Source organism: Gossypium hirsutum, chromosome A01 (genome assembly GCF_007990345.1).
Source record: "Gossypium hirsutum isolate 1008001.06 chromosome A01, Gossypium_hirsutum_v2.1, whole genome shotgun sequence".
Lineage (NCBI taxonomy): Eukaryota > Viridiplantae > Streptophyta > Magnoliopsida > Malvales > Malvaceae > Gossypium > Gossypium hirsutum.
The window spans coordinates 2,343,299-2,369,021 of record NC_053424.1 but is presented as its reverse complement, the minus strand read 5'-3'; the positions used below and the strand labels follow the sequence as shown (position 1 = coordinate 2,369,021).

The window sequence follows — 25,723 nt, the reverse complement described above, 5'->3', positions numbered from 1 at the left end:
TCAATATTTACATATATATAATTTAACTTTTTTTATAATTTAACTTTTTTTCTAATATTAAAAGTTAATTTTAAAAGTGCCAGAAAAATAAAAATAATTTGTATTGAATCTTAAGAAGAACTCATTAAATTATTTTTTATTCAAAATTATTTAATTAATATTATCAGAAAGTTTTCATGGAAAAAAATTAGTTAAAATGAAAGAAAAATAAAAAAAATCATCTCAAAGTTAATATAAATAATATTAAATTAAAATTAAATTTGAAATATTTAAAATCTATTTATCTTAATTTTTTAAAAATAAAATCCTTATCCAAGTCCGGCCTAAGTCGAGTCAAACCCACTACCTAATCTTTAAATAGATATCATTTAGTTTGTAATTTTTTTTTTACAAAATTTGCACTTCACAAAATAATATTTTTTAATCTTCTAATATATAATAAGATATTATTTTATTTCAAATTATTAATTAAAAAAATTATCATCAACTTCAAAAATGTTTCCCATTTATTATTTTATATATCTTATACAGATATAAATTAAAGGTATGCAAATATCAGTTCGGATTAGGTTTGGGCTTGGCTTATATATAGTATCTATATTAAACATAGTCGCTAAAGTTTGGCCGGACTTAAAATACGAGTTACAAATTTTATTCAAGCTAACTAATCTTTATAAATGACTAACTTAATCCTGTTTAGATTCGTCCATATTTTTTATTTAATATTTAGCATTTTGATATTTTAATTTTTATTAAAGAATTTTTTTAAAAAAATTTTAGTTACTCAACCATTCGATTTTTTTTTGTCACCAACCATTAAATTACTAATGGAAAGATAAGTTGACAGCTTTTAAAATTGGCATAATAGAAACTTTAACCCTCAACATTTATGCATTATGTCAATTTAGTCTTAATTCAAAAAAAAATTAACCCTCGATATTTACACATTGTATAATTTAGTCTTCTTTTTTTTCTTTTTCTTTTTTTTTTGCATTTTTACTTTTATTTGTGACATTGAGAGTTAATTTTAAAAGAATAAAAAAAAGATGAAAATTATTATCTTGGATTTTTGGGTATTCCCATTTTTAGTATATTTCCAACCAAATTTAGTTTATAGGCTTTTTTTTTAGCTTTTTAGGTGAAAGGGTCCCCAAAAAAAGTAAAATTGAAAAGAAAAAAAAATGAGAAAATTACATAATGTGTAAACAATGAAAGTTAAATTTTTTAGAATTAAGACTAAATTGATATAATGTATATATGTTGAAGGTTAAAATTGTTATTATGTCAATTTTAAAAGTTGATAAGTCATTTTTCCACCAACCATTTAACAGTTGGTGGCCAAAAAAAAAAGTCAAATAATTAGATGATCATTTTATAACTTTTCATAGCTAAGTAACCAAAAAAAAAACTTACCGATAATTGAGTGACTACAACGTAGTTTACCAATTTCTAAACATAAACAACTCATACTTATTTTTAATATTTATATTATAATTATATATTTTTAAACAAATTATGAAATGAAAAAAAAGTTAGGTCATCAACAACCTCTTGACCTTACTGGCGAGAGCATTATATTGTGAAGCATAATAGTTTCGGCTCTAACCATAATGTATAATGTGGTGATTACTCACATCATCCTTTAATCATGTGATTGAAGATTCGATCACTACTCGTGAAAATAAAACATATTTCGTGACTATTCCCAACTATAAAAAGAAAAAAGAATTGAGTTCAAACATTGATTATAAAAAGTAAACCAACCACTTTTTTATTCAAATTCATTTTGGTTGATATTAACAATTTTTTTTCAAACTTTCTCAATATTAAATTAATAATTCAATATTGACAATTCGATCTTTGATCAGGTCTATATTACATATAGGTATAATATAGAGATAGATATGTAAAAGAGTGAGGGAGGGAGGAGGGGTGAGGGGGGTTGTAAGTAAATGAGTGTAGTGTCTGTCCTTAAATGCCATGATAGGAAAGGGTTTGGGTGTATCAGTTCTCTGAAATGCTTTAAACTCACCTAAGCCTTTCATTTCCTTTTAAGGAAAACCCATCATACCATTCCACACCCTGACATTGTCGGGAACATGCAAATCCTTCTGATTTTTGGAAAAATTTACATCCCTACAATTTTTTTCACAAACCCTAAATTCTTTTTTTAAAAACAATTCATTGTATTTGTATGCTATTTATAATCAGTAGCAAATCTTGAAATTAAATTTTTAAAGGGAGGAGTTTAATTAAAAATTTCAAAAAATTCTGAGGGATCTTTTCCTCGATCATGATCTGACTTGTTCATTAGTTTATAAACATAAATATGTGCATCTAAAGTTATCAAATAAAACCCATATTTTTAAAAACTCGTATTTTAAAATTTAAAAATAATATTATTAAAAAAGATAGTTACGAACCTTAATCAGATTATCGGATATGTTGCTGATGATGGGGATTGCTTGAATTTTGTCTTCAATCCTTAAATTCACTCACTTTTTTGTTTTGACATAATATTATAATTATGCAACTTCTCCTTTCATTAACTCATTTCATCACTTTTGTACTCACTATCACAAGGGGTGCCAAAAACTTGCAACTTCTGTGTAAGGAAAATCTTTCTTCGGTTTTATTCTAAGATATTTTTTTGTGATTGAGGGAAATCATTATTATATTTCAAACCCTTAAATTTATTATGAGTTTAATCCACTAACAATTTTGCATGCATGGAGCTCTAATTTATCATTCAATTAATATAAGTAGTATATATATATACTATTGTAACAAATTTAAAAATACATAATAACAATCGATTGAGTCTTAACTCGATTGGTATGAGAGTATTGTTGCCAATATAGGAGGACGTGAGTTTAAGTGTGTTGAAGTGTATTATCCAGCTATTTATGGGTTAAAGAGGGGTTGTGGGTAAAGTTTTGGGTTCAAATCCCATTATGTCTAAGTATTTTTCTAGATTTTATATAAAAAGACAAAATTACCCTTTAAGTAATATTTATTGCTTATTAAAATAATTTTTTTTGGTAAATTCATTATTGATCAGTTGATAACCTTGACTAATGGTGACACCAACTCAGTAAAACATTTAAACATAGTAATATATATATATGCAAATATTAGGTTCGACTTTTATTTTTGGTTTATAGTCTTTAAATTTGTGGGTTCTATTCATATTTATTTTGGTATAAGTCCAAATATATACTTTGATTCTCATTTTATTCATGCATTTTAATAATTTGATTCTGGTTTATAGTTATTCAAACATATTATTTGTGACTATATTTGTAATTATAATTATACTTGAGATGGATAGTACTGAAGTTATTTATTTGATTCAAATAAATTCAACTGAACAGCATCACTCTATGGTACTACGAGCTATAAAGGACGACTTACAACTAGATTGGATGATCCAGACTAAACACGTGTTTAGGGAAAGAAACAAGGTAGTGGATGGATTGGCATGAATGGCATCCTCAAGATCGTTAGGCAAGCTAATATACATGCAACTGTCAGATAAAGTTCTTCAATTACTGCATGATGATTACTCTGAAATAACTTGAACTCATATAGTTGGTCTAGGCGAGTTAGGAGATTTTCCTAGATCTTGTAAAAAAAAATCATTTTAATATGTTATTTGTGATTCCCTTTGAAACTATAGACATCATCGTATCGTAACAACAATTTTATTTGTTTATTTAAATGGATAAAAATATTCACTTAAAATTATCAATTAAATTACAAACAATCACCAAATAACTTAAGTCCAAATTACAAGTGTACAAAAAATATATAATTAATACGACATGTTTCACACACATATCTGTTCTTTTTGACACAATGTCCAGAATTATCTATAGCCCTTCCCAACCTATAAATAGTAGGATAATGTGTTTCAACACACTCAAACCCACATCCTCCTACATTAATAACAATGTCCATGCCAATCGAGATAAGACTCAATCGACAATTATAATATATATATATTAAATATTAAAAACTAGTATTGGAGAGTATCTTGAATAATATTTGTCAAATAAAATTATGAAAATAAAAAAAGAAAAAGAAATGGCATCATGGGTTGTGATCAGTAGTATACACTCATGTGGTGTTGGAACTTGGTTCCAATAATAATATTTTTATTCATTAATATTAATAATATCTGCAATGGTGACTGCAAATAATGCAGAGTATAAGTGAATGTATGGAAAATGACTTGTTCAAAAAGTTGCAGCAAGTCAAATTTTCCCATTTTTTACTATCTACAATTTATTTATTTTTTATTTTTGTTCTCAATAATGTGACAATTTGTACACCATCGATCCAAACAAATAAAAATGTGCCATGCTTTTCCTTTTAACAACACCATCTCATTTTAGTTGCAATTATGCAATTTCGAGTTTTACCAAAAAACCTGGTTCTTTTAACATCTTAACAAGTCATACTTTGTGTTCTTATTCAAATTTTCAATGTTTTTTCATAACTAGAGTTTCGCTAATAGGTCGTGTTTAGCAAAACCCAGTTTTTTATCGAGCATTCGTTAGTGTTTTATCGATAATCTTATACCTTTGCAAAGTTTCAGTATTCGAGTTTTACTAAAAGTGAACTAGTATTTTATGTAAGTATTGATCTTTTTTAACTTTCTCTAAGCATTTGTTAGTGTTTTAGAAAGCGTATTTGTGTTTATGGTAATCTTATACCTTCATAAAGTATCAATATTCGAGTTTTACTAGCAATTTCAATATTGATTCAAATTAAATTTATTTAATACAACCTTTATATTTTGTTTGTATTCGTTAAATTTTGAGTAAATTAAATAAATTAAAATTTTTATCGAAAAAGAAATTAAATATTAATTCAATTTCAATATTCGAGTTTTACTAGTAGTTTCAATATTGATTAACCCAACTATTTTTATTATTAAGTACACAATTAGCCTAACAAGTGAACCATCACACCAACAATGTCAATAACTAAAAGGGAAATAATATTCATACAAAATCGAAATAACTTTTTTTTCTCTGAATAAAGAAAAGAATTATGGATACTAAAACTCGAACTTAATCTAAAGGTGATTGCATTAACCAATCGGATTAAAATCTTAGGTCAAAAACAAGATTTATGAAGTCAAACAAAAAGGCATGCTTAATTTATACACTACTACTACATGGTAGATTGATGCTTAAAGTATACTAATACATTCATCCATTATATATATATATGCATCACCATTTGATGAACTATGAGTACCCCAATCGAAGTTCCAAGTCCAAATCTTGCTTAGAATCATTAACCAAACCAATCTCCAAGTCCAAAGTTACATAATCTTTGAGTTCTTTAACCCCAAGGATCGGCCTAGAGCCGAGGCTACTATGACGGTCTCTTTCCACCCCTTTACGCGAATCAGAGGGTTTCGAGTTCAAAGGGTCGATGAAGAGCCATTTCTTGGCCGGAGACAGTGATGGAGATGGAGGAGGGAATGTAGAAAGAGTAAGAGAAGATGGAGGGGAAAAATTAGGGTTAGGGTTAGGGTTAAGGTTAAGGTTCAAAAAAGGGGGCTGACCGTGGTGATGATGATGGTGGTCTTTTGGTGGTGGTGGTGGTGATTGTCTTAGCCTAGCTCTGTCCCTTCTATGAACATTCATATGACCACCTAAAGCTTGAGCTGATCTAAATTCCCTTTTACAAAAGCTACAAGTGTAAGATCTAGGTGGCCATGAAAACCCAGATAGATAATCTTCTCCTCCACTACCAAAACCCTGATTATTACAGCTGCTCCACGGTGATGATTCCTTAACCTTGTTGTTGCTTTTGCTGTAGCAGCTTGTCTGGTCTTTGATGGCTGCTGTCTTCCTCTCCATTGATTCTAGTAAACATAAACAAAAAACAGTCATAGATATCAAAGAATCAAAAGAAACCCATCCCTCATAAAATTTAAAAAAGTAAATGAACTGATACCTGTGAGAGAGAAAGGTGGTGATGATGATGATGGGTTTTTTCTTGGGAGGGAGGGAGTTGAGAAAAAAAAAAGGTGAGTTTAAAGCTTAGCAAACAAACAGGCCATCAAATTCTAAGCCAGAAAGGTGAAAATACCATTGGAGGGTATCCCATCTATATGTTAGGTCACCACTTACTATATAGGGAACCTCGTCCTCCCATGTTTTTGCCTTTTTTCCAATTTAAGAAATTAATAATCTCAATCTACTATTTTATGTTTAAAAATAAAAAGGAAAATAAAAATTGTTGAAATTTTAACTACTGTTTTTCGATTAGAGAGAGATGATGATATGAGTTTTGATGATGGACACCTTACAATGTAAAATATATAAACAGCAATGGGGGAAGGGGGGGACCTGGCCAGGTGCTATTGGTCCTCAATAATCATTCACAGGTCAGAGGAAAGAGAAAAAAATTTCTAAGTTTTTCGAGTTTTATAACCAGTTCGAGTTAAATAGTTTAGTTCAGATTTGAAATGAAATAACTCTAGTTATTTGAATAGTGTAGAAGTCAAAGCTCGTAAGAATAACCTTTGAGTTTTTTTTATAGTAGTTAGCGGACTCGTAAACGTTGCCTGAATTTTTTGGAGGAGAATTAAGTTGTATATTTTCACGTAATTTGAATATTTTAATAGTTTATATTTTAATAATTTTTTAAATAATTATATAAAAATTTATCATTTTAAAGGATTAAAGTGTAATTATTTCATATACTAACTTAAAATTTTATGAATTTTAGAAGTTAAAAGTTAAAATTCCTATTATAAATGGGTCAGGTCCTTGAGAACTTCAATCTATAGTTTTTTTTTAAATTTTAAAATTAAATTAAATTAATAAAACAATAATTTTTTAAAAATTTTAAATTTTTATATTTTTGTAAAATCTATTAATAAATTTTATACCCAAAATAAATATAGTGCTTTTTTCAACTAAAATTTAATTAATTTCTTACCCGAATTTTTTAAATAAATATAATTTTTACATAAAATTTATGTTTCACACGTATCATAAGTATGCATAATCATATAAATTAAAATTAATTATAAATTAAATAAAAAATAAAATTCATTTTAATTCATATAATTGAATATTTTTAACTAATATTATGAAAATTGTCTCAACATAACTATTCGAATCATTTTTCGATTTGCAATATTTTAAAATTAATTTAGTCATTTCAGTTCAATTATCGGTTTAACAATAATTACATAAATAGTTAAAATCATAAATATATATTAAAATTTTGTAGACCAGTTTAATCGTTATTTTTTTGTTTCGATTTTCAATAATTTACTAGTTCCGAACGATACAATTGGTCCAATCTAATTCCCACAACAATAGAGATTTAAGATAAAAAAAAAAAGTAACCCTACAACCAAAATGAATTTTTAAAAAAAAAAGAACATTCCATATGTTGATTCCACCTTTTTACTATGAAGTTGAAATTTATAGCCAAGGGGGTTACTACTGAAAAAAAAATGTAATGTTAGATGTTATATATATAATGACCAATCCATGGGGAACATCACATCATACATACATACATGCAAAGAAAGATTAATGGGCTGCATGTCCATTCATCCATCCATTCATCATTCCAAATTACCATATGCATCTTGAAGTTTGAACAGAGGTGGTGGATTAGGCAAAAGATACTGCCACATTTAGCTGAGATTTAGTGAAAGAGTAGCAGCCAATTAGCTGACCCCTTCCCTTTGCTAAATTTAGCTTCACTTTCATTAGGTTCTACGGTCGATATTGCAGTGTTTGCCCGCCGTGTTTAACACCCATCATGCTCTCCTTAGATTTGAGGTTTGATTTAACTCTTCTTCTTTTTCTTTTTGGGATCAATTTATTTTTAGGGTTGGTTGCACCTAGGTTTGATGATGAGTCGAATTATCTAGGCTCGCTTAAAAAATAGAGTAAAAATATAAGCCCAAAAAATATGTTTGAACAAAAAATAATGTCCATTTTCTAAATAGGTTGTGCCTCGGGTAAAATTTTTTGGCTCGGGCCCAACCCAATTTTGCTTAATTTTTTTCTATTATTGTTTGCTACTTTTTTGCTGTCATTTTATTATTATATTGTTATTATTTTTGTTGTTTTTTTGGATATTGTATAACTCTTATTTTATTGTTAATTTTGCTACTATTTTAATGGCATCTACTTGCTAAGTTGCAACTATCTTGTGTTATTTAAGTATAAAGATTTTTTTAACATATTTTCAATTTATTAGGAAATATTTATTTTAATGGTGCATTTGATGTATTATATTTTTTAAATTTGTTTTTATATAAAAAAATTAATACAAGTGAGCAGGGTCGGGCTTGGGTTTAACCTTTTTTTATGGGCCGAACTTGAGCAAAATTTTAGGCCAATTTTTCAGGTTGAGTCTAAAAAATAGGCTTGAAATTTTGCATCAGTCCAATCTAGCCTAGGCCGTGAGCAAATCTAATTGCACCCCACATCCTAATTTTGTTTCTAAACTTCGACATGTTTTAAATTGATTCATTTAAAGTGGATTGAATTTTAAATACATTTACACTTACCATGCGAGTAACTTAGATATGACGTGTTAAAGAAAAACATAGGCAATGTCGATAAATTCAGGAAGGGTTTTTTTTTAACATGTTAGATTGGACTGTTCATGTGATTATGTATTTGAAATATGTTACAGGTTAGATTTGAGCTAACAATATTTAACACTCAAATTGGCGGCTAGAGCAATACAAGGACACAATTAATACAATACTGATATTTCAAAAAATGAGAGGGATCCAATTACACCGATGTAAAAATTAAAGTAAATTTACATTCTTCCGTAAGTTTTTATACAATTAATGTTTTAACAATCTAACCGTTAAATTTATCAATATATTTTTACTTATTATGGATGTAAATTTTTTAATCGATCTAAAGTATTGTTTATATTAATATATTTAACGGTTGAATGTTTTTTTTACATTAAATCAATATTTAGAAATTTTTAATTTATGCCAAACTTAACATGCATGATCTACATGAACGGAGAATGAAATATGGTGATTGGATTGTTGAAATATTAATCGTATAAAAAATTACGAAATAGTGTAAAATCACTTTAGTTTTACACTGATGTAAGTTGATCTATTCCCTTTCAAAAATTCAATTAGAACGTTTCAAAGTTTAAGTATTAATCTAAAATTTGGGCATGCAGGGTGCAAATTGCAATTAATCCATTTTTATTTATTCCATTCAAATCTTAATTAATTTGTTTACAGTGATTAGATGAATAAGATTGGTGATGGGAATCAAACACAGGCTTTGTCATGTGGTTGCATTGCATGTCTCATCAAACTCTGAATCATTCTTTTTGGTTTTCTTCTTCTCAAGTTAAAGCCGTGCATGGAAAGTATCAACAGAAAAAAGTAGAGTCTCAAATGCCATTGGTATTATGTCCGGGTCAGGTGGAGGTTGGGTTTTTTTTAAAAAAAAAAAATTAGGTTCAAGTTACAGCTCGATCTATTTAAATTCATTTCAAAAAAGTTATTTTATTATTTAAAAAAATTATTTAAATTTAAGGTTAAAATACGTTACAAGTCTATGTACTTTTCAAAAAATTGAGATTTAGTCTCTATACTTTTATTTCTAAAAATTTAGTACTTATATTTTTCGAATTTTAAAATTCAGGTCCAATTGTTAAAACTATTAATTTCTTTTGTTGTTGAATTTGTTGATGTGATATTTTAAAATAAAAAATACTCATTTGATAGCAATAATTAAAAAAATGATATTGTAATTAATTTGAATTTAATAAAATAATTTTAATAGTGTTAATAGTTAGACTTGAATTTTGAAATTCGAAAAATAAAGGAACTAAATTCTAAATTTACGAAAAATGTAGGGATTTATAACGTATTTTAACTTAAATTTAATTATAAAATATATAAATTTTAATATAAAATTAGTTTTATATTTTTATTATTTATAAATAGTATAACGAGTCCGACCAGGTCAGCTTGATGTTGAAAAAATATAAATCCAATTCCAACTCAAAACGAACCGAACCGAACCGACTGAGCCGAGTAAGTTGCCTAGTATATAAACACTTCTAGCGTAGCCAAATGGGAGAATTTTCTTCTGGGCCCTCCCAGAAATTAAAACATTAAAATTAAGGGTTTTTTTAGTCTTTCATTGATCCTTACGAAAAACTAATAAATTAATTTAAGTTTTTTTAACACGGTTTTTGAGTTTTAACCCCTATAAAATTTTGTAATTTTATCTCAACCCTTAAATGAAATTCCTAGCTTCACCCCTTATTTGAAGACATGGTTGTTATTTGTGATTTCTATCAATATTTAATCAAAAACGATAACAAATTTTTTATATGTTTATAAATCGTAATTAATCTACAATCATAATAAATATGATACGATTAGTAATAATTTACAATCAAGATAAACACGATAAATAAGGGCATAGTGAGGGGGATAGAAAGAGCCCCTCCCCCTCCTAAAATAAAAAAAAATTCTATTTAGACCCTTTAAAATTTTAAAATTTTCAATTAACAATGGTAAAATTACACTTTTTCCCTCTTAAAAATAATAAATTTAAAATTACACTTTTCTCCTCTTAAAAATAGTAATATTTTAATTTAATTTTTTAAAATTTATAAAATATAGACTATTAAATCATAAAACTATATTTTTAATATTATAAAAATTAAAATTTAATTTTGACCCTTCAAAAAAATTTTCTAACCTAGTCATTCACGATAAATTCGATACTATGAAAAAGAGAGGTGAGTAGAGATAAAAAAGCTGACAGATGTGAAATGGTTTAAGTGATGAAAACTGAAAGGGTGTGTTTTGCATAGTGAAATACGGTAGGAGATGCTATTCGCTGTTAAAGGCACTTAAATGGGAAGTATGATGGGAGATTCCAATTTCCAATGGCATAATTGTCATGTTCTTAATTATGTGGGTCTTTTTAAGTTGAAAACTACAAGTTACTATCAAACAATCATCTTACAACATCATTGCTATTTTTATATATGTGTCTTCAATTTACATTTTAGTCTTTTAATCTCAGAAAGTTACAAAATAGTTATTAAACTATTAGAAAATTTTCATTTAAATTATTAGACTTTGAAATTATTGTTCTATAATCTTCTCTACTTGCACCACCTGAACAAATCGAATGTTCTTTTTCCTCTTCTCTTCCACAATTCAAATTTTTTTTCATGAAACAACTTTGAACATCATGAACCTGCAAATCAAAATCTAAACAAATTTCCTCTCTGATCTTCGACACTAATCGTCAGATTGACTTGGATCTAAGATATATTAGTTTACTTGTTGATGAATACTGATTCAACGTATTTATCGTCAAATAGTCTCTTAGAGCTCGCTAATTAAACTTTAAAAATTAAAACTCAAAAGCCTAGTGACTTAGATAAAAACTTCCAAATAGTTATGTAACTTAAATAGAACTTTCAAATAATTTTTTTATTAGTTCTTATATTTTGTGTAAATTATGGATTTAGTCATTGTATTTTAATTTATTTAAATTTTAGTTTTTACTCAATTATAGTAGTTAAATTCATTTAATTAAATCCTACTATTAGTCAAAGGCGAAACCAAGGGGCAGGTAGGGACTTAGCCCCCTACCCCCAATGGAAAAATTATAAGACGGTCCCTCCATAAATGATGAAACTATAAGATAATATATGGTAAAATTACATTTTGACCTCCCATAAATAAAAATAAAAATTGTTTAGTCCCTTAAAAAATGATGGAACCATAATTAATATAGGCTTAACCCACAAAATGGTATCTAAACTATATTTTTTTCCTAAGTTGATACCTAAACTTTTTTTTTATCACAAGTGGTACTTAAATTATACTTTGTTACACTAAGTGATATCTAAACTATATTCTGTTACCCAAATTAGCCTAGTCATTAAAAAAATCTCTTAACCAATCATTTTGTGACATGTGATATTTTTAAATTAAAATTAAATTAAATTATAAAAATTAAAAATTAATTAAAATAAAAATTTTCATTATTTTCTCCCTCCCCAATACGATTATTGCTTCTCTTTTAATGCACCTTTTTAACTGTTAGATAACTTTTCTTTGCTATACTCTTCCCATTTTAATTTCTACTCACCTTGTTCGAGTATTTGAGTTTCATGCTTTACCTGGGTTTTATTAATTGTAAAGTTTTACCCAACATTAACTATTCTATACAAAGTATATAGAAAATAATGGATAAATTTGTATCTAACAAAAATAATACATAGTTTTAAATCAGGATGAGAAAGGAATCAAAATCGAGATTTAAAAATATAAAAGTAGCTCTTCAGAATTTGGGTTTTGTCACCAGAAACTAGGTTCGAATGATTTTTCCAACGGTTTCTTAAATATTCATCATCGAAGTTGGTAGGTGAAGATCAAAAGAGATAAATATGTTTAAAAGTTTTTTAAGGAAATAATATTTAATTTTTTTGGATTTTTAGTTTTAAAAGTGTCATGTGTCTAATGTAAATTGGGTAACAGGGAATTAGTTTAGGTACCACTTGGATAACGAAATATAGTTTAGGTACCACTCATGACAAAAAATAAGTTTAGGTACTAACTTGGGGAAAAGGGTATAATTTAGGTATCATTTTGCAATTTAAACCATTAATATATGATAAAATTATATTTTAATCTTTCAAAAATTTATAATTTAATTTCGACTTTCTAAAAAAAAAATCTATATTTGCCCTTGTTGTTAGTCCTGTACTAGTGTACTATGCATGAAGTTGTAGATTTAGTTCAAATTCTCCAATTGGATCATTCTTAGTTCCTATGCTATTCGAATTTCAAAATTCCAGTCTTGACGCAACTGATAGCCGTTGAATCCATTAAACTGGTTTTTTGTGAATAGTATATGAAAATAGCAAGTAAACATAACATTACACATGTAATAATATGTTTGCTATAACTTAATGAATTTAACACCTAATTTTTGGTCAAGACTAAAATTTTAAAATTCAAAAAGTAAGAGACTAGAAATGACCAGATTAAAGTATCTATCATGAGATTGAGAACTTATTTTTGAAATGTTTTAACGAGCCCTGTTTTATATATCCGTATACATTTATATTTATACTATATATTAAACTTTTAATTAAGTTGATATCATAAGTCAACTAGACATCAATCCAATTTAAAAATGACTAAAAACCCCTTCCATTAAAAAGTAACAAATATTAATTCGAGGATATTTTTATTTTTTTTCAAGTTTTTTAATAAAACAATATTGTAATAAAACTTAAACTTAAGACACATTTTTAAAATTTTAATTTAGTCGGTTCACTTAATTTCAATATAAAATGTTCACAAATATATTTTTACGTAATTTTTTTATACATATCGTGAATGTATTATAATCTAATATAGAATAACTACGTATTTATATTTGATAATTAATTAATGAAAATTCCTACTAAAAAATTCCCCTAGTAAGTAAGTTAAGATAATGAATTACTAATTTTAAAAAAAATAATTACTGATAATACTAAGTAAATATATTAACAATTTTTTTTTGGCTATGCATATTAAAGCTATTAAATTATCACATGGAGCATGGGGCCATTATATTTTTTGAGTAATGTCTTCACCAAACACTTGCTAAATTACTCAAATTTTGTTAAACAATTAATTCCCCATATTCATTTTGTATTGCTTATATGAAGGAAATTTTGGGATAATGGTAGAAATTACCCTTGTGTTTTACCACAATTTTTATATAAAAATTATAAAATTATTAAATATGAAAAAAAGAAAATAAATATTTTTAGAAAAAAATAAAAAAATAACATAGGCAAGCCGAAAAAGAAATTGGGTTAGTCTTCTGCAAATATGAGTAGGTTTGGGCAAAATTGTGGGCCCATATTTCTAGCCAAGTCGAGTTTGGACAAGTATAAAATATGTTAATATTATATTTAGCCTCGGCCCGACTCATGAACACTTCAGTCTCTTTGGTACTCTTACTTAACAGTGTTAAGTTCTAATAATAATCGACATGTAACCCACTAATATAGATGACCGAATTAACCGACCGAACAGATCTAATTCGATTAATAGATCTAGTTCGATTAGAGGTTGGTTAAATATTTTTTAAAAATTCGATTAACGATTAATTCGGTTCAAAATCAGGTAATTAACTAAACTTAATAAATAATATTATATATTATATATATTAGGCTATTATTAATTCAGTTAATTTTTATAATCTGGTCAAATGAACATTATCAATTTATTTATTTTTATATGTTTTATATTTATTTTAATAAAAAAACATATAAATTTCAGTTCGATTAATTTTTTTTAATTTTTTTAAATTTGATTAATGATTAAAAAATTCGATTAATTCAATTATCCATCTCAACATCCTTAGTGACATGTGGCCTCGTGAGCCACAACAAAAATTTGAACGTTCAAATTACATTGAAACAGACTCCCTTTTTGCCACCGTTGCCGTCGACCAGATTTCCGGTGATTGACTCTTATCACAGGCACCAACGAAGTCTTCTTCCTTCTCTCCTTTGCCTTCTCCATTCTTATTTCTCTTCTGTTCGGATCACCATCAACCTTACCACTCTCCTAATCTCCCACACCTCCACTAGTCATCATCTCCTCCTTCCAACAACCCCAATTTTCACTCTTGACCCGTCTCTAAACCGCACCACTCACATCCCTTAAACCATCCAGTCCGTTCTCTTGACTCCCACATCTTTTTCCACCCTAAACACTACAACTTACATTCACACTAACCACACAACCTCAAAGCACCACTCCATTCCCCATCGTTCTTCTACCCATTACCAGACTCCATCTTCTAGCCCTAATTCCAAGAGTAACTGTTCACGGATTCCACGAAAACTTTGCGAGCAAGATTTTCATTGCCTTTCTCTTTAAGCACAAGACCGTACAAATACAAGCCGAAAGGATCTATCATGTTATTCTTGGAAAGAGTTGCCAACTCCCTCTCTAGAGAAACCAATTCACGGTTAACAGCATCACTCTTACTTAAGGGCCCTTCAAGTTCTATCATTTCTTCTTCTTTTTCAAGTGCAGGGTCGGGCCGAATTGAGCCCATGTTTGGGTCTAAATCGATAAAAAAATTGGACTTTTAACTTTTTATCTAAGTCCAGTCCAATTTCCTTAAATCCAAGTTTAACTCAACCCACTTATATTTGATTTTTAAGATCAATTTTTATTTAAAAATATATATTTTAAAAAATATAATAGTAAAAAAAAGTTAAAATAAAAGTTCTCTAATATATTAAAAATATTTATATTAAAAAACACTACCATAAATATAATAAATATTTTTTTATATTAAAAAATATAAATAAATATAATAAATATTTTATTGTATTAAATATAATTTTAAAATTTTATATTTACGGTCAAGTAATTTAGTTGGGTAAAATTTTTTTTTAAGAGTAATGAATTTAACTGTTATTAGGTTGGTGATTTAATATATATATAAATATATAATTATTAAATATATATAATTCATTTAATATTTTTTATAATATAATATATTCAAAAAAATATTGTCCAATGCTCAATTCATATAGAAAACGGGGAACACAAATTTCTTTTCCAAAATTGAATTTTTTGAAATACTTTTTATATCATTAAGCATTTTTCTATAAAAAAAAGTAATCTAAAATAAATTATTTTATGATAACCTTATTTTGGCATTTAAACTCTTTTTTTTTAACTATAAAAATGTAATTTAAGCTAATAATTAAGATTTTTTAAATAATTTTATTATAAATTTTGATTATATACTATGCTTAGAATTAACTATAACACTTTTCAAACTCATAAATAGAAAAATAATATATTTTAACGCATTCTAACCTACTTCCTCCTATATTTACAGTATTGTATATACCAATTGAGTTAATACTTAATTGATAATAATTAATAATTAAGAAATTTTAAGTTCCCACGCAAGCAATAATAATAAATTATTAGAACGGTCCTCGTTGTTGTTTTTTTCTTTCTTACGTCATCACTTATGAAATACCTTATCTTTTAATTTATTATTATTTTAAGACACAAAAACCAAAAAAAAGCCGTAGATTCCAAAGCTTTAGCGAAATCGGAAAACTCACCGGAAATTCATCATGTGTACATTGGAGAAACGCGGCAACGTCTTTATTTTAACATTTACCGGCGAAGACCAGCACCGGTTTAATCCCAATCTCATCGGCTCCCTTCTCAGCCTTCTCTCTCAGGTCAAGGCTGAAGCCACTCGTGGCTCAGCTCTTATTACCCAAGCCCAAGGTAAGTTCTTCTCCAACGGCTTCGATCTCGACTGGGCTCAAGCCGCCGGATCTGAACAAGGAGCCGCGGAACGGTTACACCACATGGTGGCTTTGTTTAAGCCCGTCACCGCGGCTCTTCTGTCCCTCCCGATGCCCACCGTCGCCGCCATCACCGGTCACGCCGCTGCCGCTGGATTTCTCCTCGCGTTGTCTCACGATTACCTGATCATGAGGAAAGACCGAGGGGTTCTTTACATGTCCGAGGTGGACATAGCGCTGACAATCCCCGATTACTTCAACGCGTTGTTTAGGGAAAAGATCGGCGACGCGTCGGTCCGCCGCGATTTGTTGCTGCGAGGGTTGAAGATGAAGGGAGACGAGGCGGAGAAGAGAGGGGTAGTGGAAGCGGCGTACGGCGGCGAAGCGGAAGTGAGAGAAGCGAGCGTACGTTTGGCGGAGAATTTGGGTAAAAGGAAGTGGAACGGGGAGGTTTATGCCGAGATAAGGAAAGGATTATACCCTCAGCTCTCTGCTATACTGGGATTAACCCACAAAGCATACACCATTGCCAGGCTTTGATTTAAACCATGAATCCTAAGGTGTGAGTTTACTCATTACTGTTTGATTTGGTTTTTAATTTGAGTAATCCAATGCTATTGTTGTTGCTTTGGATGTATTTGAAGAACATTTGAATATTTGTGTTGTTCTTGTTGTGTAATACAATTAATTAAATATCAATACACAATAAAGTATTTGAATGACCCGAACCTGAATTGATTCAATTTTCAATCGGACTGCGCGCAATCCTACCCTGTATTTACTTGTGATCCCTTTCGGCTTTCGATGAAAGATGAGATCGGAGTGTGATGATTGAAAACAATCGGAACAACTTAATGTAGCCCGAGAGAGGTAAGTGCAAAAATCATCTAAAGTTGAAATGGTAAACAAGGAAACCCAATGCCGGAGATCCTAAAAATTTCCAGTGAGCAGCCGCCCCGCCGGGGGACGGCGCCGCTCACTACTATAACCACCATAATGGGTTTTTTCTTTGCTTTTTTGGGGCAAATAACCCAAAGTCGATCCACCTTTTGACTGACGGTCTTTGACTGTTAGCGTTCGGCCGCGACCTTTTTGTCCCTGGTCACCTCTATGGTGGTTGGTGTTTATGCCTTAGATGTTCCTTTTAATGCTTTCTTCCCTCCGATATGTGGAGTGTTGGGTTTTCCTTTTCCGACGTCGGTTGTTTGCTGGAGTTCCTACCGTAGTGAGTTTCGAAGGTTTGGTGGTGTCTTCGCACCAGTGTTTCTCTGGTGGCTGCTCATGGCCGACTGATCGGAGGGTCTTTTAGTCCTTGGCTCCTCCACTGTCAAAGCTTGTAATCGATGTTGGTGATCTCTAGCGCTCGGGTTTTCTCGTGCTTCACTCTGCTTCGTCCTGGTTCTTGAGCCGATTTCTTTTTCACAGTCGTGCGGGGTCTCCCATTCTCCCCTCCTCCATTACTGACGGCCGCGGGGTGTTGTGTGTTGCTAGGGCTTTTGTTGGTTTGAACTCTTGGGCCTAGCCTTTGGGCTTGATCTCATGTATCTCTTGGGCTTTAGGTCCCCTTGCTGTACCAGTTCGTTTATGAAATGAAACCTTTCATTTGATAAAAAAAAAATCATGGATTTCACTATTCAATTCATAAATCATTTGATCATATAATTTTATACGAGTTCACATAATTCACATGTATCACATAACAAATTGTGATTATAATCAGAATTTCGATAACAGAACTCTTGGTTTTTTAACAAAACTCTATAACATAACTTCATATTTCAACTCACCATGTTTTGAAGAACATAAATATAACTCTTGATATGGTCTCTTTTTTATGTAAGGCTTAAAACTTCCTTTTTTCCTTTGTCAATGTCTTTCTCTTCATACATAAATACATTAAACATAATCAATATTGTGGAGTGTGCTTCGTATTTTGGACGAAACATAATTGACATTGTGACGAGAAAGAGCCAACGTCCCGATGACGAGAAGAATGATGTCCCAACGAGGCAATATGCCACGTCACGATGTGGTGACGTGTTTTCTACTAAATCTGGTTTCTTCTCCTAGTTCAACTCTGCTATCTTTTTTCACTCTAACTCTGATTATTCTAAGAATATTTTAGTCATATAGTCACACGAATTTCAACCTATAAATAGGGCTTTTAGCATCTCTAGAGAGATTAATTCAACAGCATAACTAAAAGATTTTTGTGGGAATTTCATGAAAACTTGGTATTTTGGGTTCGAGTTTGTTTTTATTTCTCCATCTTATACTCATTTTTTGTTATTTGTCATTTTAGTGAAGTTTTCTTTGCCCGTAATTTTTTATCCTCTAAATATGAGTTTTTCCACGTAAATATTTGTGTCCAATTTTTTTATTTTTTATTTTTTGTTCTTGTTCGTTGCTTAATATGAGTTTACCCCGATAAATATAATGTTTTCAATATAATCTCTCTATGATTTCACTTTCAAATAGCATAGAAATCTCGAGAAAACCATACCTTTCTCTTTTACTTTCTAATCACCTTCTTCTTCAATTAATTGGTTTCTATGTTAAAAAATATCCCATGACACTCTAGACTATGAAATTTAACTATAAGTTTAAGGTAGAATTGAAGAAATTTTCATGGAAAATTTTCTTCTTTTTTTCTCTCTTTTCCTTTCTTCCCCCCCCCTCCCATCTCTCTTTTCTCTTTCTTTCTCTCCTTGTCAATTGCTGCTGCTTGCTGCCGTTTCCCATGCCAAAATGTAGAAAATTCAACATGTTTTCTTTTTTTTTTTTTCAATTTAATCCATTTCTTTGCCACCAATCAATCAAATTTCCACAACTTTCATCTTTAATTACCAAGCAGTTCCACTAAACTTTACACCTCATTTCATGGAAATTTTAATCCCATAACTATGTCTTCAAAAATCTATTAAAAGATGAAAAAAATTGCATTTAGTTCCCTTGTCCATAAAATAGAAAAATTACACTTTAATCTTTTTACTTTCCAATTTATTCAATTAAATTCCTAACTTGATTTTCCAATTTCATATGTCAATACAATCCATGCCACATCCTAGAAGTATATGTATTAAAATTTTCACCTCTCCTACAAAAGTGGTAAATTTACACTTCTAGTCCTCCAACTTTCACCAATTTTCAATTTAGCCGTTACTAAAATTTCATTATTTGTACTTTCTCCAAATATCTAGTCCATCTCCAATATGTTTATTCTAGTAATATCAATCCTGTTTTCTTGATAATTATTCTTATACGTTCTTGATACATTACCATTTACTGCATCAAAAATTATGAGATGTTGCAGGAAGCTATAGAACTCAATTTAGCAACATTTGTATTTCTTTTGAAGATAAATAGTGAGTGGCATGTAAGATGAATTATGAGTTGATATTTTATTTTGGACCTTTTGGTATACTATGTTATGTTATGAACTTAAAAAGAGGTACTAATGTTAAGCTTTAAAGTTGAATTTACATGTATATATTATATGCATGGTTATAGTTGTGCTAGTTATATGCCCCTATAAGTGTTAGTATGATGCACGGGGTGTTTCTAAATCTACATGTTTACTTGTGTTTCTGGCGGCCATATTGGTGTTTATGAAATTGATATCATATCGGTTTAACTTAGGAATGTTTTAGTCTAGAGTTTCAAAACAAGAGAAGCTTGTCATGAAACATGACTTTACTATCAGAAGATATATTGTTGCATTTTAATAGTTTGATCTCGTATAATCCCGAATCACTATGTATGAGCCCTAGTACCTAGAATACATGCATTATAATTGATTAACACGAAATTTTATATTATGTCGTGTTTTCTTTTAGATTAGCTCTAATGAAATATATGTTAATTGTCTGAGTTGCTCTGACAACGGAATGTGATACATTGCATTTGCGTCTGTCGTCTGGATTCGATGAGGAGTGTCTCATTTTGGTGGTATTAGAGCTAGAATATAATCGATTCTCGGACTAAATCAAGCTTTGAACTTGAGTCTAGTGGTACGTGCCATAAGAATGTTGAGTTTGGGTGCTGAAAATTGTTTAACATTTACGTAGATTGAGATGTCTAAAGAATAAAAAAATATTGTAAATGAAGAAATTGAGATTAGAGCTCCCCATGTAAGCTTGGTCAAGGGAACGACAAGCTTGGGTCTTCCAAGTCCGATGGAAGGGGCGTATGTGAAATGGATCACAAGGAAGATAGTGTGGATGGCAATGGCAACGGCGACAATGGTGGTAATGGGAAACCACGAGTTGGGAAGAAGAAACCCAAGAGGAAAAGAGACAAGCTGAAATGTTTTCTGTGCGACGGTCCACATATGTTGAAGAAATGTCCAAGGAAATCCGCGCTTAAGAAGAAGCCGGTGGGTAAGGCCTTGGGACTTGGTTCGAGCGCAAGGGGTGTTGAACCTAAGGAGGCCAAAAGCGAGAAGAAGCCAGTCGAGTGCTTCTTATGTCATGGTCCGCATCGGTTGCGGAAGTGTCCGAGGAAGTCTGTTATCGATGGGAATGATCGAGCAGATACGGAGCCCAAGAAGCTTGGTTCGAGCAAGGGTAAAGCCGAAGCCAAGAGGGCTAAGAGGAGCAAAAAGAAGCGAGTAAAGTGCTTCTTGTGCCGTGGTCCGCATGAGTTGCGGAACTGTCCAAAGCAAGCCGTAGTCAAAGGAAAGGCAACGTCCGAGCATAGAGAGTCGGAGGAGATGAAAACACAACTAGTGATGACGGAGTCGGTGCACGTAGAGCAGCTAAGGCTGCTAGGTCGTGCACCATTGTGAATGTGTTATAAAGGGTTGCTACCATTGCTCTCTTTTTTTGAACGATTCAAAATTGTGAATTTCTTGGTTTGACTTTTTCATCCTAATTTGTCGAATTTTCCACAATTGATTCCATTTATAAAGAATGGTCAAAAGCTTGAAATTTAGTTCTCTAAAATTATAGTAAATTTGGAATTTGATTTTTCATCCTTCTTTTTGGTGAATTACATTAACAAGGTAAAGCCCAAACAACAAACGTGAATAGCGTGACTCGAACCCAGGCCACACCTGAGGCGGTAAACACCCTTGGCCATCACACCATCACATGTGGTTCATTTTTTATCATTTTTTGAACAATTTAATTATAGGTTCTAATCATATTTATTTTTTTAACACAATACCTAGAACTACCTAAAGTCCCTTCCTAACCCATAATAAGAGGATAATGTACTTCAATGCACTTGAACCCACGTCATCTTGTATTGGTAATAATACCCATACCAATCGAGCTAATACTCAATCGACCACAAATGACAAAAAATATTTAATTCACTAAATGACAAAAAATAGTTTTTTTGTTATTTTAATGATATTTTCTTGTTGTTTTCTCCATATTTTGCTACAATTTTACTATTTGTGTTGCTATTATTTTGTTAGATATTACATAACTCTTGTTTTATTGTTAATTTTGTTATTATTTTAGACACATATTCTTGTTAAGTTGCATATATCTTAGTATTATTTAAATATATATTTTTTAAAATTTATTTTCAATTTATTTAGAAATTTTAATAATTTTAATAATTTTAATATACTATATATATTTAAAAATTATGTAAAAAATAATATAATATAAAAAAAATAATAATATAAATTAACTAAATCGAGTTTAGACCTAATAAACGGATCTAAATTTTTACTTTAAACCTGCTCCGACTCACCCTATGATGACCTCTGCTCAAACTTCAAGTCGCAAAATTCTAGAGACTCTTTTAAAAAAAATTGTTGACAACTTACACATTGCATTTCCAACAAATTGATGCATACAATAGACAATAAACAATTGTTTAATTATTTTTCTTGAAAATATCGATAGCGTAAGTTGCAATTAACGTGCGAATTTACTAACTCCATCGACCCCAATCAAAGAGAAGCTATAAGTCAATGGCCGACCTAGAAAATTTTTTTGAGTAATTGAATTAAATTATATATTTTTATGGTAGTAAAAAATATAATTTTATTAATTTAATAATATATTATTTTTATATTTTTTAAAGAGGTTAAATTAAATTTTTATATTTTTAAGGATTAAAATATAATTTTATTATTATTAATTTAAAATTTATAAATTATAAATAGCTTAAATTGAAATTTTATCATTTTAGTTTCTTCTTATGCTCTTACCCACTTCTTTAAATAGAATCAAAGAACACTTTGCATGAATAAAATTTAAAGAGGAAATTCGCCATGTGTACGTTAGAGAAGCGCGGCAACCTCTTCATTTTAACGTTGACCGGCGAAGACCGGCATCTGTTTAACCCCGATCTTATCAGTTCCCTCCTCAAGCTTCTCTCTCAGGTCAAGGCTCAAGCTACTTGTGGTTCGGCTCTTATTACCCAAGCCCAGGGTAAGTTCTTCTCCTACGGCTTTGACCTTGATTGGGCGCAAGCTGCCGGGTCCGAACAAGGAGCCGTAAAACGGTTACAACAGATGGCGGATTTGTTCAAGCCCGTCATCGCCACTCTTCTCTCCCTCCCGATGCCCACCATTGCCGCCATCACTGGTCACGCTGTTGCCGCCGGATTCACCCTTGCATTGTCCCACGATTATCTCATCATGCGGGAAGACAGAGGGATACTTTGGATGCCTGAGGTGGACATAGCGCTGACACTCCCCGATTACATCAACGCGTTGTTCAAAGAAATGATCGGCGACGCGTCAGTCCGTCGCGATTTGTTGTTACGAGGGTTGAAGATGAAGGGAGATGAGGCAGAGAAGAGAGGGGTTGTGAAAGCGGCGTACGACGGTGAAGCGGAAGTGAGGGAGGCAAGCGTATGTTTGGCGGAGAACTTAGGGAAAAGGAAGTGGCACGGTGAGGTTTACGCTGAGATAAGGAAAGGATTGTACCCTCAGCTCTCTGCTATACTGGGATTATCCCACAAAGTATACGCCATTGCCAGGCTTTGATTTAAACCATGACTTTTAAGGTATGGGTTTTACTGTTTGATTTGGTTTTTAATTTGAATAATCGTATGTTGATGTATCTAAGAACATTTGAATAACTACGTTGTTGTTGCTCTATAATAAAATTAAGTAGATAATTAAATACCAATACACAACAAAGTATTCTATGTTGCATTACTATTTCATTGTCTCGAGATAGAAAATATCGAAATTAAGAGTCCGAAAAAGGAAAGCTAAGTGATGAGACTTGTCTTGACATAAGAGTCATTGTCTCAAGACATGAACGTCAATGTCTCGAAACAATAAACATCAAATCTAGAGGTTTAAAATAAGAGAAACTTGTCACGAGATATAGTTTCACTGTCTCGAGACATTGTTGCATTTAACTTAGGATTTGTCTCCCGACTTCAAATTTGACCCGTATAATCCCAGATCATTATGTATGGGCCCACTGTACCTAGAATACATGCATTACAACCGATTAACACAAACTTTTATATTATGTCATTTTCTTTTAGATTAGCTCCAATAAAATGTATGTTAATTGTTTGAGTTGCTCTAGTAACAAAATATGATACCTCGCATTTGGGTCTGTCGTTTGGGCTGAGTAATAAGTGTCTCATTTTAGCAGTATCAGAGTTAGAGTTTAGTCGATTCTCAAACTAAATCGGGTGTTGAATTTGAATCTAGAGATACATACCATAGAAATGATGAGTCCGAGCTAAGTTTAGATGCTGAAAATTGTTTGTTTAACATTTATATAGAGTAAGATGTCAGAAAAATCAGGAAATATTGTAAATGACATTTATATTGTATGAAGGAGGAGATGAAAATAGATTCGAGACACTCGGTGAAGATTGAGCAAGTGCATGTAAAACAGTTCATGAGGGCAAAGGCGATGAAGTGCTGTTGCACACTGTCGAAACTATTTTCAAATCGAGCTTTGGAAAATGGGAATCGATTTTAAAAATGAAAACGGGAGTCGCCACCAATCTTTTTAGGTGTGATTGAATCACCTTTAAAACATTTTGTTTTAAAATCATTAGTTTTGGTCCACGAAGTAAAAGAACGGGTTCGGGAGTCGGTTACGTACGAGGAAGGATTAGCACCCTCGTAACGCCCCAAAATTGGTACCTAATTGATTATCAAATGTCTTTAACGTCGAAAGAAAAAAAATTAAGATGTAGTCCTCTTTAAAATATTTTAACTTTGAAAATTGGGATTCACTAGCGTCAAAGTATTAACATTAAGTTATCCCTTTTTTTGAAATTCCTATCTCGAAGCAGCAAAACGCTATATCCAATAAGTTAGGACATATTGCTTTGAAATTCCAAAATACTGGCTTACATTTAGAAAACCTTAAAAAACTTAGAAGGGTGCTTAATTATTCGAATTCAACGAGAAAAGTGGCAACCCAATAAGTTAGGGCACTACTTTCTCGAAATTTCCAAACACCAAGCATCGCCTTATTTGCAAAAAAAAAATCTTATCTCGAGGTAATAAGATGTCATATCCAGTGAGTTAGGACACAACACCTCAAATATCAGAGAGTAAGTATTTTATTTAACACTCGTATTATGATTTAAAAGAATATGCCGTTATTTAGGTTAAACGTGAGAAAAAAAAAATCGAAATCCAGTAAGTTAGGGAACGATTGTCTCGGATTACCAAATACGAAATATTTACTTTAGTGAAAGAATCACTATCGGGTTGGATAAAACCTAAATTCGTAATGAATCGAGATAATAAAGAATGCATAACAAATAAAAATTGATAACCATAACAGGATAAACATAAACACAAATATGAATACTAAAGATAAATACGAAGGTAAGATAAATGAGTCGAATAAATAATAAGAAAGGGAAATAATGAATAAGCTAAATGTTTGAAATTATTTAAAAAAAACTATAAATAGAATAGATGATGAAATAATAATAAAAGTAATGATATGTGAATAAAATAAATATGCTAAAAAATATACAATTATCAAATTAGTTAATATAAAATAATAATATATAAGTAAATACAAAAATAAAGGAAAATATAATAACATAATAATATAATAGTAATAGTAACAATATGACGATAATAGTAAAAATAATATATTAAATAATAATAATAATAATAATAATAATCTATTAAGTTATAATGAAAATAATGGTAATGATGATATATTAGATAATAATAGTAAAGCAATAAGTAACAATAATAAATTATAATAATAGTGATGAGAATAACAAGTGATGATAATAACAATAACAATAGTAGTAATAATATATTAGTAATACATAATAGAGGTAGTAAAAAAATATAGTAGTTATAGTAATAATAATATAAACAATAGCATATGTACGTATGAAAAATAATGATAGTAAAATATAATAATAGTAATAATAATAATGG

General features: G+C 30.2%; 3 protein-coding genes across 3 annotated transcripts; 2 read left to right on the top strand and 1 right to left on the bottom strand.

The window, feature by feature from the left end:
• Nucleotides 1-5,037: 5,037 nt before the first annotated feature.
• Nucleotides 5,038-6,232, bottom strand: LOC107933076 (transcriptional regulator SUPERMAN). Its single transcript, XM_016865225.2, has 2 exons — nt 5,977-6,232; nt 5,038-5,884 (listed from the first exon to the last, which is right to left on the bottom strand). The coding sequence occupies exon 2, from the start codon at nt 5,877-5,879 to the stop codon at nt 5,259-5,261; it is 621 nt and encodes a 206-aa protein (XP_016720714.2). The 5' UTR covers nt 5,880-5,884; nt 5,977-6,232; the 3' UTR covers nt 5,038-5,258.
• Nucleotides 6,233-16,072: 9,840 nt separating this feature from the next.
• LOC107940446 (enoyl-CoA delta isomerase 2, peroxisomal) lies at nt 16,073-17,090 on the top strand. Its single transcript, XM_016873875.2, has one exon. The coding sequence runs from the start codon at nt 16,189-16,191 to the stop codon at nt 16,906-16,908; it is 720 nt and encodes a 239-aa protein (XP_016729364.1). The 5' UTR covers nt 16,073-16,188; the 3' UTR covers nt 16,909-17,090.
• A 5,432-nt stretch (nt 17,091-22,522) lies between these two features.
• LOC121232246 (enoyl-CoA delta isomerase 2, peroxisomal) lies at nt 22,523-24,750 on the top strand. The gene is made up of 2 exons (XM_041117876.1): nt 22,523-23,340; nt 24,138-24,750. The coding sequence occupies exon 1, from the start codon at nt 22,601-22,603 to the stop codon at nt 23,318-23,320; it is 720 nt and encodes a 239-aa protein (XP_040973810.1). The 5' UTR covers nt 22,523-22,600; the 3' UTR covers nt 23,321-23,340; nt 24,138-24,750.
• The last annotated feature ends 973 nt before the right edge of the window (nt 24,751-25,723 follow it).

Excerpts from the sequence above, each read along its gene's own strand:
- LOC107933076 (XM_016865225.2), bottom strand. The coding sequence starts at position 5,879 with ATGGAGAGGAAGACAGCAGCCATCAAAGACCAGACAAGCTGCTACAGC.
- LOC107940446 (XM_016873875.2), top strand. The coding sequence starts at position 16,189 with ATGTGTACATTGGAGAAACGCGGCAACGTCTTTATTTTAACATTTACC.
- LOC121232246 (XM_041117876.1), top strand. The coding sequence starts at position 22,601 with ATGTGTACGTTAGAGAAGCGCGGCAACCTCTTCATTTTAACGTTGACC.